The 14,433-nt window shown below is 44.0% G+C and overlaps 1 protein-coding gene across 1 annotated transcript; it reads right to left on the reverse strand.

Moving 5' to 3' along the window:
• Nucleotides 1–5,132: 5,132 nt before the first annotated feature.
• Nucleotides 5,133–8,865, reverse strand: LOC101143315 (putative UPF0607 protein ENSP00000383144). The gene is given in 2 exon segments (XM_004054621.5): nucleotides 5,133–8,276; nucleotides 8,279–8,865. Coding segments are annotated over 2 exon segments (1,023 nt in total). The 5' UTR covers nucleotides 8,673–8,865; the 3' UTR covers nucleotides 5,133–7,647.
• Between the last annotated feature and the right edge of the window lie 5,568 nt (nucleotides 8,866–14,433).

Raw genomic sequence — 14,433 nt, forward strand, 5'->3', positions numbered from 1 at the left:
TTCCATGCTTGGCTCATCCCTCTCTCCCTCAATTGAATGATCTTTGCAGGTGAGTTGATCCCCACTGTTTGAGGAAAAGCACTTAATGGAAGGCCCTGCATGAGTTTCTGAGGGACAGTGATATCTTTTGCTCTTTGTCATAAAGTTGCAGTTGGATTTCCTAGTGTATTAATCCATTCTTGCATTGGCATAAAGAAATACCTGAGACTGGGTAATTTATAAAGAAAAGAGGTTTGTCTCACAGTTCCATAGGCTGTACAGGAAGCATAATGCTGACATCTGCTCAGCTTCTGGGAAGGCCTTAGGAGACTTACAATTATGGAGGAAGGCAAAGGGGGAGTGAGGCAGCTCACATGGTGGGAGCAGGAGCAAGAAAGAAAGTGGTGAGGTACTACACACTTTTAAACAACCAGATCTCATGAGAACTCACTATGTTGAAGACAACACCAAGGGGGATGGTGCTAAACCATTCATGAGAAACTGCCCCCATGATCCAATCACCTCCCACCAGGCCCCACCTCCAACACTGGGAATTACATTTCAACATGAGATTTAATGGGGGCACAGATCAAAACCATATCATCTAGCTTGGTTAAATCCTCAATCACTGGACTCCCAGTCTATCTATCTATCTATCTATCTATCTATCTATCTATCTATCTATCTATCTGATAGATAATAGATGTACATATATTCAGGGTACATGTGATAATTTGATACATTCATATAACCTATAAAGATCAAATCAGGGTAACTGGGGTATTGACCATCTTGAATATTTATCTTTTGTATATGTGAGAAACATTTGGATTATTCTCTTCTAGCTTTTTGAAATGTACAAAGACTTATGATTGTTAATTATAGTCACCCTACTGATCTATTGAACACCAGGTCTTATTTCTTCTATCTAACTATATATTTGTACCCATTAAACAACCTCTCTTCATCCTCCCCTTCTGCCAACCCTTCCTGGCCTCTGGTAACCACCAAAATACTCTCTATCTTCATAAGAACCACTTTTTTTAGCTCCCAATTATGAGTGAGAGCATGTGATATTTGTCTTTCTATGCTTGGCTTATCTCACTTAACATAATGACCTCCAGGTCCATTCATGTTGTTGCAAGTGACAAGATCTGATTCTTTTTTATATCTAATATCATATATATGTATATATATATAATTTTCTTCATTCATTGATAGGCTTTTAGGTTTATTCTATATTTTGGCTATTTTGAATAGTGCTGCAGTAAACATGATAGTGCAGATATCTCTTCAATATATTGATTTCCTTTCTTTTGGCTATCTACCCAATAATGGAATTGCTGAATTATGTAGTAGTTCTATTTTTAAATTTTTAAGGGACCTCCATGCTGTTTCCTAGAGCGGGTGTACTAATTTACATTCCCATCAACAGTGTAGGCGGGTTCCCCTTCCTCCACATCCGCAGCAGAATCAATTGGTCCCTGTCTTTTTTATAAAAGCCACTTTAACTGGGGTGAGATGATATCATGTTGTAGTTTTAATTTGCATTTCTCTGAAGATTAGTGATGTACATTTTTTCATATACCTATTGGACATTTGTATGTCTTTTTCTGAAAAATGGTCAGATCTTTAGTCCATTATTAAGTCAGATTATTAGATTTTTCCTGTTGTTTGAGCTCCTTATATAGTCTAGTTATTAATCTCTTGTCAGGTGGATAGTTTGCAAATACTTTATCCCATTCTGTGGGTTGTCTCTTCACTTTGTTCTCTTTCCTTTGCTGTACAGAAGCTTTTTAGCTTGGTGTACTCCCATTTATCTAAGTATGCTTATGTCACCTGTGCTTTTGAGGTCTTATACAAAAAATGTTTGCCCCAACCGATGTTACAGATAATTTCCCGAATGTTTTCTTCTAGTAATCTCATAATTTCATGTCTTAGATTTAAGTCTTTAATCTATTTTTATTTGATTTTGTATATGGTGAGAGATAGGTTTCTAGTTTCATTCTTCCTCATATGGATATTCAGTTTTCCCAGCACGATTTATTGAAGAGACTGTTCTTTCCCATTGTTCTTGGTGCCTTTGTTGAAAATGAATTATCTGTAAATGTATGGATTTATAGCTGGGTTCTCTGTTCTGTTCCATTGGTCTATATGCCTGTTTATATGCCAGTACCATGTTGATTTGGTTATTATAGCTTTGTAATATATTTTGAAGTCAGGAAGTGTGATGCCTACAGCTTTGTTCCTTTTCCTCAGGATTGCTTTGGCTATTCCTGGGTTACTTGGGGTATTTTGTGGTTCCATATAAATTTTAGGATTTTTTTTCTATTTCTGTGAATAATGTCCTTGGTAATTTTATTGGGATTGCATTGAATCTGTAAATTGTTTTGAGTAATATTGATATACAAATTTAGCAGTATTAATTCTTCTAATCCCTGATCATGGAATAGCTTTCTAAATTTTGTGTCCTCTTCAATTCCTTTTACCAAAGTTTTATAGTTTTCCTTGTAGAGATCTTTCACTTCTTTGGTTAATTCCTAGGTATTTTACATTCTTTGTCATTATTGTAATTGGAATTATTTTCTTGATTTCTTTTTCATATTGTTTGCTGTTGGTGTATATAAATGTCACTGATTTTTTGTATGTTGATTTTGCATCCTGCAACTTTACTGAATTCATTTATCGGTTCTACCCACTTTTTGGCTAAGTCATTAAGATTTTTAAAATATAAATCTTGTAATCTGTGAACAAGGCTAATTTGACTTCTTCCTTTTCAATTTGGATGCCCTTTCTTTTCTTTTCTTTTTTTCTTTTTTTTTTTTTCTTTTTGCCTAATTGCTCTGTCCAGGACTTCTAGTACTATGCTGAATAAAAGTGGTAAAAGTGGGCATCTTTTTCTTGTTCTAGATCTTAGAGAAAAAGCTTTTAATTTTTTTCCCATTCAATATAATGTTTGCTGTGGGCTGATAAGAGATATCTCGAGTTATCTTCCCTTCTATAACCAGTTTTTTAGGATTTTGATCATAAAGGGATATTGAATTTTATGGAATGTTTTTCAGAATCTATTGAAATAATATGGTTTTAGATATAGATATAGTCTATTCTGGAGAATGTTCCATGTGCTGATGAAAAGAATGTGTATTCTATGACATTTGACTGAAATGCTCTGTAAATGTCAATTTTGATTACAGGTCTCAGGGCTGAACTGCAACATGTAGGCATCTGTGCTTGCGAACTGACTAAATTCTGCTTTACTTCATCTCTCTCATGGTAAATGCAGTGTCTTTGTCCATTTGAGCTGTGATAGCAAAATACAATAAACTGGGTAGCTTATCAACAGCAAAACATTATTTCTCACAGTTTTGAAAGCTGCGAAGTCTAAGATCAAGGTGCCGGCAGATTTGGTTTCTGCTGCCATCCTACTTTTTGGTTCAGAGATGGAACCTTCTTGCTGTGCCTTCAAATGGTAGAAAAACAAAGAAGCCCTCTGTGGCCTCTTTTATGAGGGCACCATCTCATTCATGAGGGCTCCACCTTCATGATCTAATTACCTCCCAAAGGCCCCACCTCCGAATATCATCACACTGGAGAATAGGTTTTCAACATACGAACTTTGGAAGGATACAAACATTTGAGCCATAGCATTCAGTAAGAAACAGTTAAAATATACGAATATTCTAGGTTTTCCCAATCTCTTTTTCTAGCATGGGCCTCGTAGGTAACTAAGGCAAGTGAGAACTTTGCCAAATATTTTGCCATGGCATAATAAGAGTCAAGAAACTTTTAGTTTCAACATTTATTTCTTCATTCCTATTACAAAAACAATTAACTAATAGCATGTGTTTTAGGCTCCTGTTTGATAGCACCTGATTCCTAGTACCAATCTCTATATAAATTAGGGCAGAGCTAAGTGATGTAGCAAAAACCTCTAAAATAAGGTGGCTCAAACAAGATAGAATTTTTCAAAAATATATATTTCTCACTTGAAAACAAAAGTAGGCTCTGCCCAGGAAAGTGTCCCAAGCATATATGTTGCACTGCCGTCCGCTAGTATCTCATGATCAAAGCCGAAGGCCAAGTGCGGTGGCACATGCCTGTAATCCCAGCACTTTGGGAGGCTAAGGCGGGCAGGCTGCTTGAGGCCAGGAGTTGAAGACCAGCCTGGACAACACAGCGAAACCTCATCTCTACAAAAAATACAAAAATTAGTGGGGCATGGTGGTACATGCCTGTAGTCCCAGCTACTTGGCAGGCTGAGGTGGGAGGATCACTTGAACTCAAGAGTCAGAGGTTGCGGTGAGACAAGATCGCACCACTGCACTGTAGCCTGGGCAACAGAGTGAGACCCTGTCTCAAAAAAGGAAACAAAACAAAACAAAATAACCGTGGCTCACCAGCTCTATAATTGCCCCAATGAGAAGAGAAAAAGAATGGATGTGATGAAGAAGCTACTCTATTCCTTTCACTCATATCCAATTGGCCATTTATATCCCATTTCACACCTAACTCCAAGGGAGGTTGTGAAATGTAGCTTCTATCTACATGCCTGCTAAAATGAGGGCCTTATAACTAAAGAAAGACTACGGGAGCTGGTAAAAGTCTCAGCTATAGATTCCTGTGAGCCAGGGCCTCTGACCTGGCCCCTGTAGATAGCTCATCAGCCAGTGGTAGCCCATAGCCTCCTGCGAAACATCTCTTTGCATACAAAGGTACTGTGATTCGATCTCCCCAACGATTTTTAATAATATCTTTTCCTGTTGATCAAAGGATTTAAGATCTGTATGGTGATTTTAGTATGATTCTGGCCTGATGTCCTCAATTTACAGGATCTGAAGATGAAGAGAGTTGGGGACGTGACTGTCCTAGGTAAACAGCCACATTTAGCAGACAGGACATTCCAAGGACTTAGAAGTTACCTCCCAGGGCTCTAGGGCAAGGCCAAACTCTGATTGCTTCCATGAGATAGCCAGTTTGTTAGTGGCAAAGCTAAGATTGGAACCCAGCATGCTGAAATTTCTTTCACTATATATGGGGTTTTAAAATGAATATGATAATCTAAAAATTATCCCACTAGAATGGAATACAGTGACACACTTAGCCTTATATGCCATTCTCTTATTTGGATAATGCAGTATTTTATTAATTTTTAGAATTACAGTGACACGCTGCTAATTCCTACTTAACTTGTGGTTTTTACTTGTCTGGACTGATTTTATGCCATACATTTGCAAAGTAAGTTCTGTCCTAGCATGCATTTGTATAGATTTCTTCTTTCGTGAGTTACTTCTTGTACTCTGCATGTGTCACTCTTGAATTAGTTAAATTTGTAGTCCTCTTGGAGCCTGTTTAATATGAGATGCCTTAAAACATCAAACCCGAGGACGTGCTTGTGACCTGCCTTCCGGAAGGAAGCGGCTAACTCTGGCGACCGCCATGGAGCAGTGGGTTCTGGTGGAGATGGTACAGGCGCTTTACGAGGCTCCTGATTACCATCTTATTTTGGAAGGGATTCTGATACTCTGGATAATCAGACTTCTTTTCTCTAAGACTTACAAATTACAAGAACGATCTGATCTTACAGTCAAAGAAAAAGAAGAACTCGTTGAAGAGTGGCAACCAGAACCTCTTGTTCCTCCTGTCCCAAAAGACCATCCTGTTCTCAACTACAACATTGTTTCAGGACGGAATCTTGCTCTGTCACCAGGCTGGAGTGCAGTGGTGCGATCTCGGCTCACTGCAACCTCCACCTCCCGGGTTCAAGCCATTCTCCTGCCTCAGCCTCCCGAGTAGCTGGGACTACAGGCACAAGCCACCGTGCCCGCCTAATTTTTGTATTTTCAGTAGAGACGGAGTTTCACCATGTTGGCCAGAATGATCTCGATCTCCTTTTTTTTAATTAAAAAGCAAACTTTAATGTCAAAAATGCCAACTTGGGGAGGGCAGAAAGATCACACACAAGGCTATCACTTCACACTTGGAAGGTTGCGCAGCAGCCGGGCAGAGACGCTCCTCACTTCCCAGATGGTGAGGGGGCCAGGCAGAGGCGCTCCTCACTTCCCAGGCGGTGCGGGGGCTGGGCAGAGGCGCTCCTCCCTTACAAACAGTGAGGGGGCCGGGCAGAGGTGCTCCTCACTTTCCAGACAGGGTGGCGGCTGGGCAGGGGCGCTCCTCACTTCCCAGATGGGACGGTGGCCAGGCAGAGGCGCTCCTCATTTCCCAGACGGTGAGGAGGCCGGGCAGAGGCACTCCTCACTTCGCAGACAGGACGGCAGCGAGGCAGAGGCGCTCCTCATTTCCCAGATGGTGAGAAGGCTGGGCAAAGGCACTCCTCACTTCGCAGACAGGACGGCGGCGAGGCAGAGGCGCGCCTCATTTCCCAGACGGTGAGGGGGCCGGGCGGAGGCACTCCTCACTTCGCAGACATGGCGGCGGCTGGGCAGAGGCCCTCCTCACTTCGCAGACAGGATGGCGGCGAGGCAGAGGCGCTCCTCATTTCTCAGACGGTGAGGGGGCTGGGCGGAGGCATTCCTCACTTTGCAGACAGGACGGCGGCGAGGCAGAGGCGCTCCTTACTTCCCAGACGGTGAGAAGGCCGGGCAGAGGCCCTCCTCACTTCGCAGACAGGACGGCGGCGAGGCAGAGGCACTCCTCATTTCCCAGACGGTGAGGGGGCCGGGCAGAGGCACTCCTCACTTCGCAGACATGGCGGCGGCTGGGCAGAGGCCCTCCTCACTTCACAGACAGGAAGGCGGCGAGGCAGAGGCGCTCCTCATTTCTCAGATGGTGAGGGGGCCGGGCAGAGGCACTCCTCACTTCGCAGACATGGCGGTGGCTGGGCAGAGGCCCTCCTCACTTCGCAGACAGGACGGCAGCGAGGCAGAGGCGCTCCTCATTTCCCAGACAGTGAGGGGACCGGGCAGAGGCACTCCTCACTTCGTAGACAGGGCGGCGGCTGGGCAGAGGCACTCCTCACTTCGCAGACAGGACGGCGGCGAGGCAGAGGCGCTCCTTACTTCCCAGACGGGGCGGCGGCTGGGCAGAGGTGCTCCTCACTTCCCATACCGTGAGGTGGCCAGGCAGAGGTGCTCGTCACTTCCCAGATGGGGTGGAGGCCGGGCAGAGGCAGTGCTCCTCCTCAATTCCCAGATGGTGGGCGGCTGGGCAGAGGTGCTCCTCACTTCCCAGACAGGGCAGTGGCCAGGCAGAAGCGCTCCTCACTTCCCACGGTGTAAGGGGGCCAGGCAGAGGCACTCCTCGCTTCGCAGACAGGACGGCAGCCGGGCAGAGGCGCTCCTCACTTCCCAGACAGGGCAGCAGCCTGGCAGAGGCACTCCTCACTGCCCAGACGGAGCAGGGCCCGGGCAGAGGCACTCCTCACTTCCCAGACTGTGAGGCGGCCGGGCAGAGGCGCTCGTCACTTCCCAGATAGGGCGGGGGCCGGGCAGAGGCACTCCTCACTGCCCAGACGGTGTGGTGGCCAGGCAGAGGTGCTCCTCACTTCCCAGATGGTGGGGCAGCTGGGCAGACGCGCTCCTCACTTCCCAGATGGTGGGGCAGCTGGGCAGAGGCGCTCCTCACTTCCCAGATGGTGCAGGCAGAGATGCTCCTCAGGTCTCAATCTCTTGACCTCCTGATCCGCCCACCTGGGCCTCCCAAAGTGCTGGATTACAGGCGTGAGCCACCACACCTGCCCTGCCATCTCTTCTTTCTCCTCCTAAGCAGCTGTCTTAGTCTCCTGAATTTTGATGTTCTACTTAACACCCTCATGTTCTTATGCATGTTGCCCTGCTGGAGGTGTCCTTCTCTTTGGGAAGCCTGACCCACCAACAGTGCCTCAGGAGATAGACATGGAAGCTTAGCTGGTGGGGGCCCCTCATCTCTACCCCACCTCAGTTGCAGGGGAGGGGTCAGTTGCAGCTGCAGCGGTGGCCCCGACAGTTTTCTTTTGTGGGACCTGTGGCCGGCAGCTTTGGGTGGAGAAGACCTACTTGATCCAAGAGCTGCAGGATCCTTGGGCTGCATGTCCTCCCCCACCATCAGCAAGCCTGGAGAGCTGGGCAGGTAGTCTTTACCCAGCACCTTCAAGGCCGCCTTCTCTGGCCACAGGGAGCAGCCCGGAACTGGGGCAGGGAGCACTGTTGGAAGTGGGTCAGGCCTCCCAAAGGGAAGGATGCCTCCAGCAGGGCTGTGTGAACTGGCGACTCCATGGCCCTTGGAGTAGAAACTCACTGCATGCACCTGGGCCTTGTCAGTCTGGTTCTTTTCTGTCAAGCTCTTGAGGTGGACATTCCCTCCAAGGGCCTGGGATTGTACCAGGAGGAAGTGAGGTTTCCCTGAGTCTCCAGGGGCCTAGAGGTGGAGGCTGCTTCCCTATTGCTACAGGGGCCCCTTTTATTGTCCTCCTGCCCCTGGGTCTCTACCTGGTCTTTCACCTCCGTTGCTTCTTTGGGCTCTTCTGCCCTCACCTCCATCTTCGGGAGCCTGGCTGGGATCACCTGCTCATCTAATGAAGGAAGTTGAAGGTTAAACTTGCCTCTGAGACGAGGGATCCTCACGGGGCTGAGGTGTCCAAACATCATAGAGTTGCGAGCAGACAGCACGGGTTTCTTCCTTGAGGGGGTGCTCCAGACCACAGGAGGCAGGACCCTCTGTGGAGTGCCCGTGTTCCGAGGGATAAGACACAGCCTCATAGGGTCGCTGTCCCACCTGACTGGAAAAGAAGGCCCAAGATGTCGCTGACGGTTGAAGAGGAGTGGGAAACGGCCCCAGATTCCCGGGGCAGGCACACGTGCAGGAGCCGTGGGGGCAGCCCGGCCAGCTGGGAAGCCCTCACGGACAAGATGAGCAGGTTGCTGATGGCATGGCCAGGACCTGCGGTGGGACCAGGAACAAAATACGCTTAGTGAGTTGCCCATTTTGAGCGAGTTGTGCACAGACGAAACTAAGGGTCAGAAGTGGAGAGGATACTCCTAAGTCACCCACTTCTCTGTGGCCGGGTGCACACTGGGCATCTGGGAGTTTATGACATCACCATGGGGCTGGTGACAGAGCCAGGGTGTGGAGGAGTGCTTAGGAGCCCAGCGAGGGTGCCTACAAGAGGAGTCAAAGGGCAAAGGGTGAGACCCTTCCACCGGTCCAGCTGGACTCTAGCCTCAGGGACGTCCTGCTCCTGGGGGCAGGTGTGTGGCCCTGGATGGGCCCCCCTGTGGGGCTGTTGGGGGTGCGGGGCTGATCCGCCAGAGCTCTTCTGCCTGGCGCCTGGCCCAGGTGCTGGCTGTCACCCAGTGGCCCTGTCTTGGCCAGCCTGTCCCCCGGGTTACAGGGCCAGAACCTGGAAGCAGAGCGCAGGACCAGCCAGATCCCGCCAGGCTCCCCCGGGGCCTCTCCAGTGCCTCTGTGCCACCTGGAGCCAGGCCCACCTTCTCCATGGCTGCTGTGGCCTCAAGGGCCACCAGCCTCGCTCCGCAGGTTTCCAAAGAGAGGACGCGGTGCCCTGACCTGACTGGATGCGCCTCTTACCACATGCCTCCCTGGCAGTCAGGGTCTCCACTTTTTACAAATTTGCCTGAGACCATTCCTCAGGTCATTCAGGTGGTCATGGCCCAGCCAGGCTTTGAACCCAGGCTGTGCGATTCCACAGCTCGCGCTCTGGCCTGTGTGCCTTATGATCATGGATACAGCATCTATTCTTATTTTTTCCTGTAGTCCTGGGGTACTTAGCACCGTGGTATATCTGTAATAAGCACATGCACACCTCGAAGGAGGTCTTCACTTCAACATACAAGTTGACCATGGCATGCTCTGGGCTCCAGTCCTCTACAAAGATGTAGGGCAGGAACTACCAGTTGTCAGCACAGCACCATCCCATACATTGCTCTTCTAATGGAGACTTTCACCCCAGATGTTCTTTCTCATCTGATGGGAAGGATCCAAGTATGTAAAGATTATGTTCTAGATCAGCTTTGGTCTGTCCTAAAAGAAATTTGCCAGTGGATTATTCCATATGGATAAAAGTCAGTTTCTCTGGTCTTCCTGGAATGTGTCTAGAAAGCAAACACATTATTTACAAGTTCATAGTAGATCAATGTATTGGATTAAAATATGACAAACATAATGTGGTCATTGTGAGCATGCCAGCTCGGTCAACTATTCACCACACATGATGCCCTAAATATAACTCTAGGTTTTCTTATGCCCAAGAGAGGGACATACTCTTGGGTGTCTGGACTAGGGAAACATGTATGAAAAACCATTTGGCCACTCTACATCTTGTTATTGGAGAATTGAAACCATCTGTATTCAAAGATATTATTAAAAGGCAAGAAGTTAACTTCAAAATAAATAAATAAATAAAAATAAATAAATAAAACATCAAACCCTGGGACTAAATAACAATTTTACTAAAGTTAATATGCATTATACCCATTCTACACATACTTTTAATTTACTATATCACTACTGTAAATAATACATTAAATCATCATTTACTCCTTTAGAAGTTATATCATTTTCCATATTTTGCTATTTTGACTATGTATTCTAATATTTTCTCTGGAAGTATAGCTTGTTGGTCTACAATTCTAGACTTGTTCTCCTCTAAATGTGGCTCCCCTTTTCACTTTTAGGCTTTTCCATAAATACTTTTATCTTACATTTGTGTGTAGAACTATATTCTCAATGCACTTCTGCAAAGTTTGTGGGTCCCCAAGACGATCCTCATTTCTAACGTCAACTTCCGAGTTCCGGGGTCTCTAAGACCACCTTCAGTTCTGACACAACTATCAGTTTGGGAGGTCCCCCAAGAAAACTCAGAGAAGCTGTTATATTCACAATTTATTATAGGCAAAGGATACAGATTAACATAAGCCAAGGGAAGAGGAGCACAGGGCAGTGTTCAGGAGACGTTAATGTTAAGCTTCAGTTGTTCTCTTCAGTGGGGTTGTGTGGACAGCACCTATTTCTCCCAGCAATGATGTGTGACAATATGCACTGCATAGGGGCAACCAGGGAAACTCATCCAAACCTTGGTGTCCAGAGTTTTTACTAGAATTTTGTCTTGTGGACATGGTTGACCACTTGTATGGCTGACCTTAGTCTCCAGCCTCTCCAGAGGTACTGATACTGTATGATCCAAAGGCCCCACCGTAAATCATATTGTTAGCATAAAATATCTGCCATGGTCCAAATCCGCCAGGTAAACAAACACACACTTAGCAAGTAGGACATTCCAAGGCCTTAGAAGTTATCTCCCAGGACTCTACGCCAAGGCCAAACCTCTCTTTGAGCAATGTTAATATTCTTCTACACGACTTTCATGTCAATAATGTAAGCCTTGTAAATCCAGACATTCTCAGGATTCAGTCCCATAACACTGCTACAGTCAAGAAGGGTAGTTTGACTCCTGAAACATAATTAAAAAGAATTCCATCTTTTATAAGATGCCTCTCAAAGGATGCTCAAGGGGATTCAAATACGTACTCGACATCTTATTAAAATCCCCTTTCCTTTTCTGCTTCTCTTATCTTCAACCCCACCACCCTACCCCCACAGGCCCCTGGCCTTCTCTTCTTTTTCTCTTCACATTATTTAGTAGATTGGTTTAGGCTTAAATTTAGCACAAAATTATATTTATCCTTTAAGAGGTGAGAGGAGGTGGGGAATTGGGCTCGTCAATGCAGACTTTCTCTGATGGGTAGGAAAAGGGGGAAAATCAAAGGTACACCCATATTAATAATGTGTTGACATCATTGTAATTCTACTCACTGGGCACCAACTGTGTTTCAGGCACTTTACATACTTGTGTTTCTGGTTCTAATATCCCACATTTTTAGAGATGTTACAACCTGAGAAAATTTTTAACAATCATTAAGTGAAGGCAGAATTGTTCAAGAAGTGCTAGAGGAATATACTGATGAAGTGCCTAATTCCATGATATTTTAACATGGTAAAGGAAATATATACCACACAGGAAGAAAAATGAAAATGTGTAAAGATCAAAATATTTAGCCTTAAAAATTCTTTTTTTCTTTATTTGTTATTTTTTTATTCTCATGGTTTTCTTCAATACTGCATGGTTAATGTAGGAGAAAAAAGGGAAAAATCTAAAGGTTCTACTAAATTTTAACAAACATAAAATTCTTAAATGGAGGCATATGGATATATATATATATATCTTTTTCATAAGGTATTGAGACTTCTGTCAATTCTAATATATGTGGAGATGCTTGAATTCATTATAAACGTTTCTCTTTTTTTAAAGACAGGTTCTCATTCTGTCACCCAGGCTGGAATGCAGTAGCTCCATCTTGGCTCACTGCAGTCCTGACCTCCAGGGCTCAAGGGATCCTCCCGCTTCATCCCCCAAGCAGCTGGGACTACAGGTGTGCACCACCATGCTTGGTTAATTTTTGTATTTTTTTTTTTTAAGAGATGGGGTTTTCCCCATGTTGATCAGGCTGATCTTGGATTCCTGAGCTCAAGCAATCTGCCTGCCTTAGCCTCCCAAAGTGCCGGGATTACAGGTGTGGGCCACCATGCCAGGCCACTATGAACTTTTAACACATTTTGTTTAGTAGAGAAAAATGAGACAGAAAGAAACTTATTCAATGATCTTTATGCCTTAACAGGTCACCAATTCACTTGCTAAGCTGTTCATATAGATGCTTCAAGTTAATTAAACCCAAATTTGAAATGCACTTTATAATTTATTCTCTGGCTAAAGAAAACAACAAACCTTCATTTCCCACCTCCATCACCCTCCACTCTCCCATCCCTATCCTACTGTCACTTAACTGCAATCTCGGGAGACTGATGCAATGGCAGTTAATATATATGTTTACCATAGTATACTTACTATCTGTATGTTTTTAGAACAGGGCACAAATATCACCAATATATCTCTTAAATTAGCTTTATTTCCTTAATCTCCTCAAATATCCAGGTAGTGCTCACATTTCACAATTCATTCATGATATAAATGTTTTCTCCTTATTTAAGCTTATGTGAATTATGATTTAATCACTACACATTGTTGATATGTCCTCTCTTTTAGTATAATGGTTCCTCCTCTGTCTCTTTTTTTTTTCCTCTTGCAATTCTGTTGTTGTTGCAGAAGAAGGAGGATGAGAGGAGGAGAGGAGAAGGAGGAAGAGAAGGAGGAGGAGCAGAAGGAAGTTGGATCACTTGTCTTACAGAGCTTTTGCTGATGGTATTTTTTGTTTTGTTTTACACATGTTTCTCAGTCCCTGTATTTCCATGTCTTGAGATGTGATCAAATTCAGGTTTTGTGTTGGTGGTGGTGGTGTATGTGTGAAGACTACTTAATCAGTGATATTGGGTACTTTCATTGGAAGCGCATAATATCTACTGCCATTTTGTGAGATTGGCAATTCATTAGACATTGCTAAATGTGCTGTTTTCATTTTATTTTTCCCTTTTCATTTATTAGCCAAAATACATCTATGAAAATATACTTTCTTTCAAAATAATTAGGTTATCTTAAATTTTTATAGAAAAGGTAGAATAAGAGCTTTATCCTTCATCAGTTTTCAAAATCGTTAGTCAAAACTTTAGTATTCTCCAAAGGTGATTTGTGTATTTAAGTATCATTTTGAACTATGGACTTAAATATATTTTGTGTTTCTATCCATGACAGCTATTGTTCTTATTGATATTGAAATGGCCCCATCTCTGGACAGTTGGGAGCTTATTCAAGCTGGCTCCTCTGTCCTTTTGACATAGTTCTACTAGTTTTTGATAATAATTTTCAGGCTCATCTAGTAAATTTTCTACCTTAGATCTCTAATAAGCGTCTTTTTTTTTTTTTTCAAGAACACTGTTCTTTTAGTGGAATAGTTAAAGGACCACAGTCTAACCACCACGGTTACTCACTACAATTGGGTTGATCAATATCTCTAGGCCGTTTCAGTGGATAATACTAAAAATAATTTTTTTATTAAAAAAGATAAATGACCTTATACTGATATTCCAATTCAGTTTATTTCAGGACTCTAAGGTCAAACTCATTGATCTTAGTGGATATCTGTTTTTTTCCATGCTATTAATACCAGTTGTCAATGACACAAACATAATGCTCATTTGCTTTATTCCACAGTGCACACATCAGCACATCAAAGCAACCACACCAACCCCACTATCACCAATATATTTCTGTACAAGTCAAAACCACAATGAGATACCATTCATACCAGTTGGAATAGCTATTATTAAAAAGTCAAAAAATAACAGATACCAGTAAGGTTGTGGAGAAAAAGGAATGCTTATACACTGTTGGTGGGAGTATAAATTAATTCAACCATTGTGGAAGACAATGTGCTGATTCCTCGAAGACCTAAAGACACAAATACCGTTCTACCCAGCAATCCCACTACTGGGTATATATCCCCCAAAATAGAAATTGTTCTATTATAAAGACATGCAAAAATTCAGTAG

This window comes from Gorilla gorilla, chromosome 14 (genome assembly GCF_029281585.2).
Source record: "Gorilla gorilla gorilla isolate KB3781 chromosome 14, NHGRI_mGorGor1-v2.1_pri, whole genome shotgun sequence".
NCBI classification, from domain to species: Eukaryota; Metazoa; Chordata; class Mammalia; order Primates; family Hominidae; genus Gorilla; species Gorilla gorilla.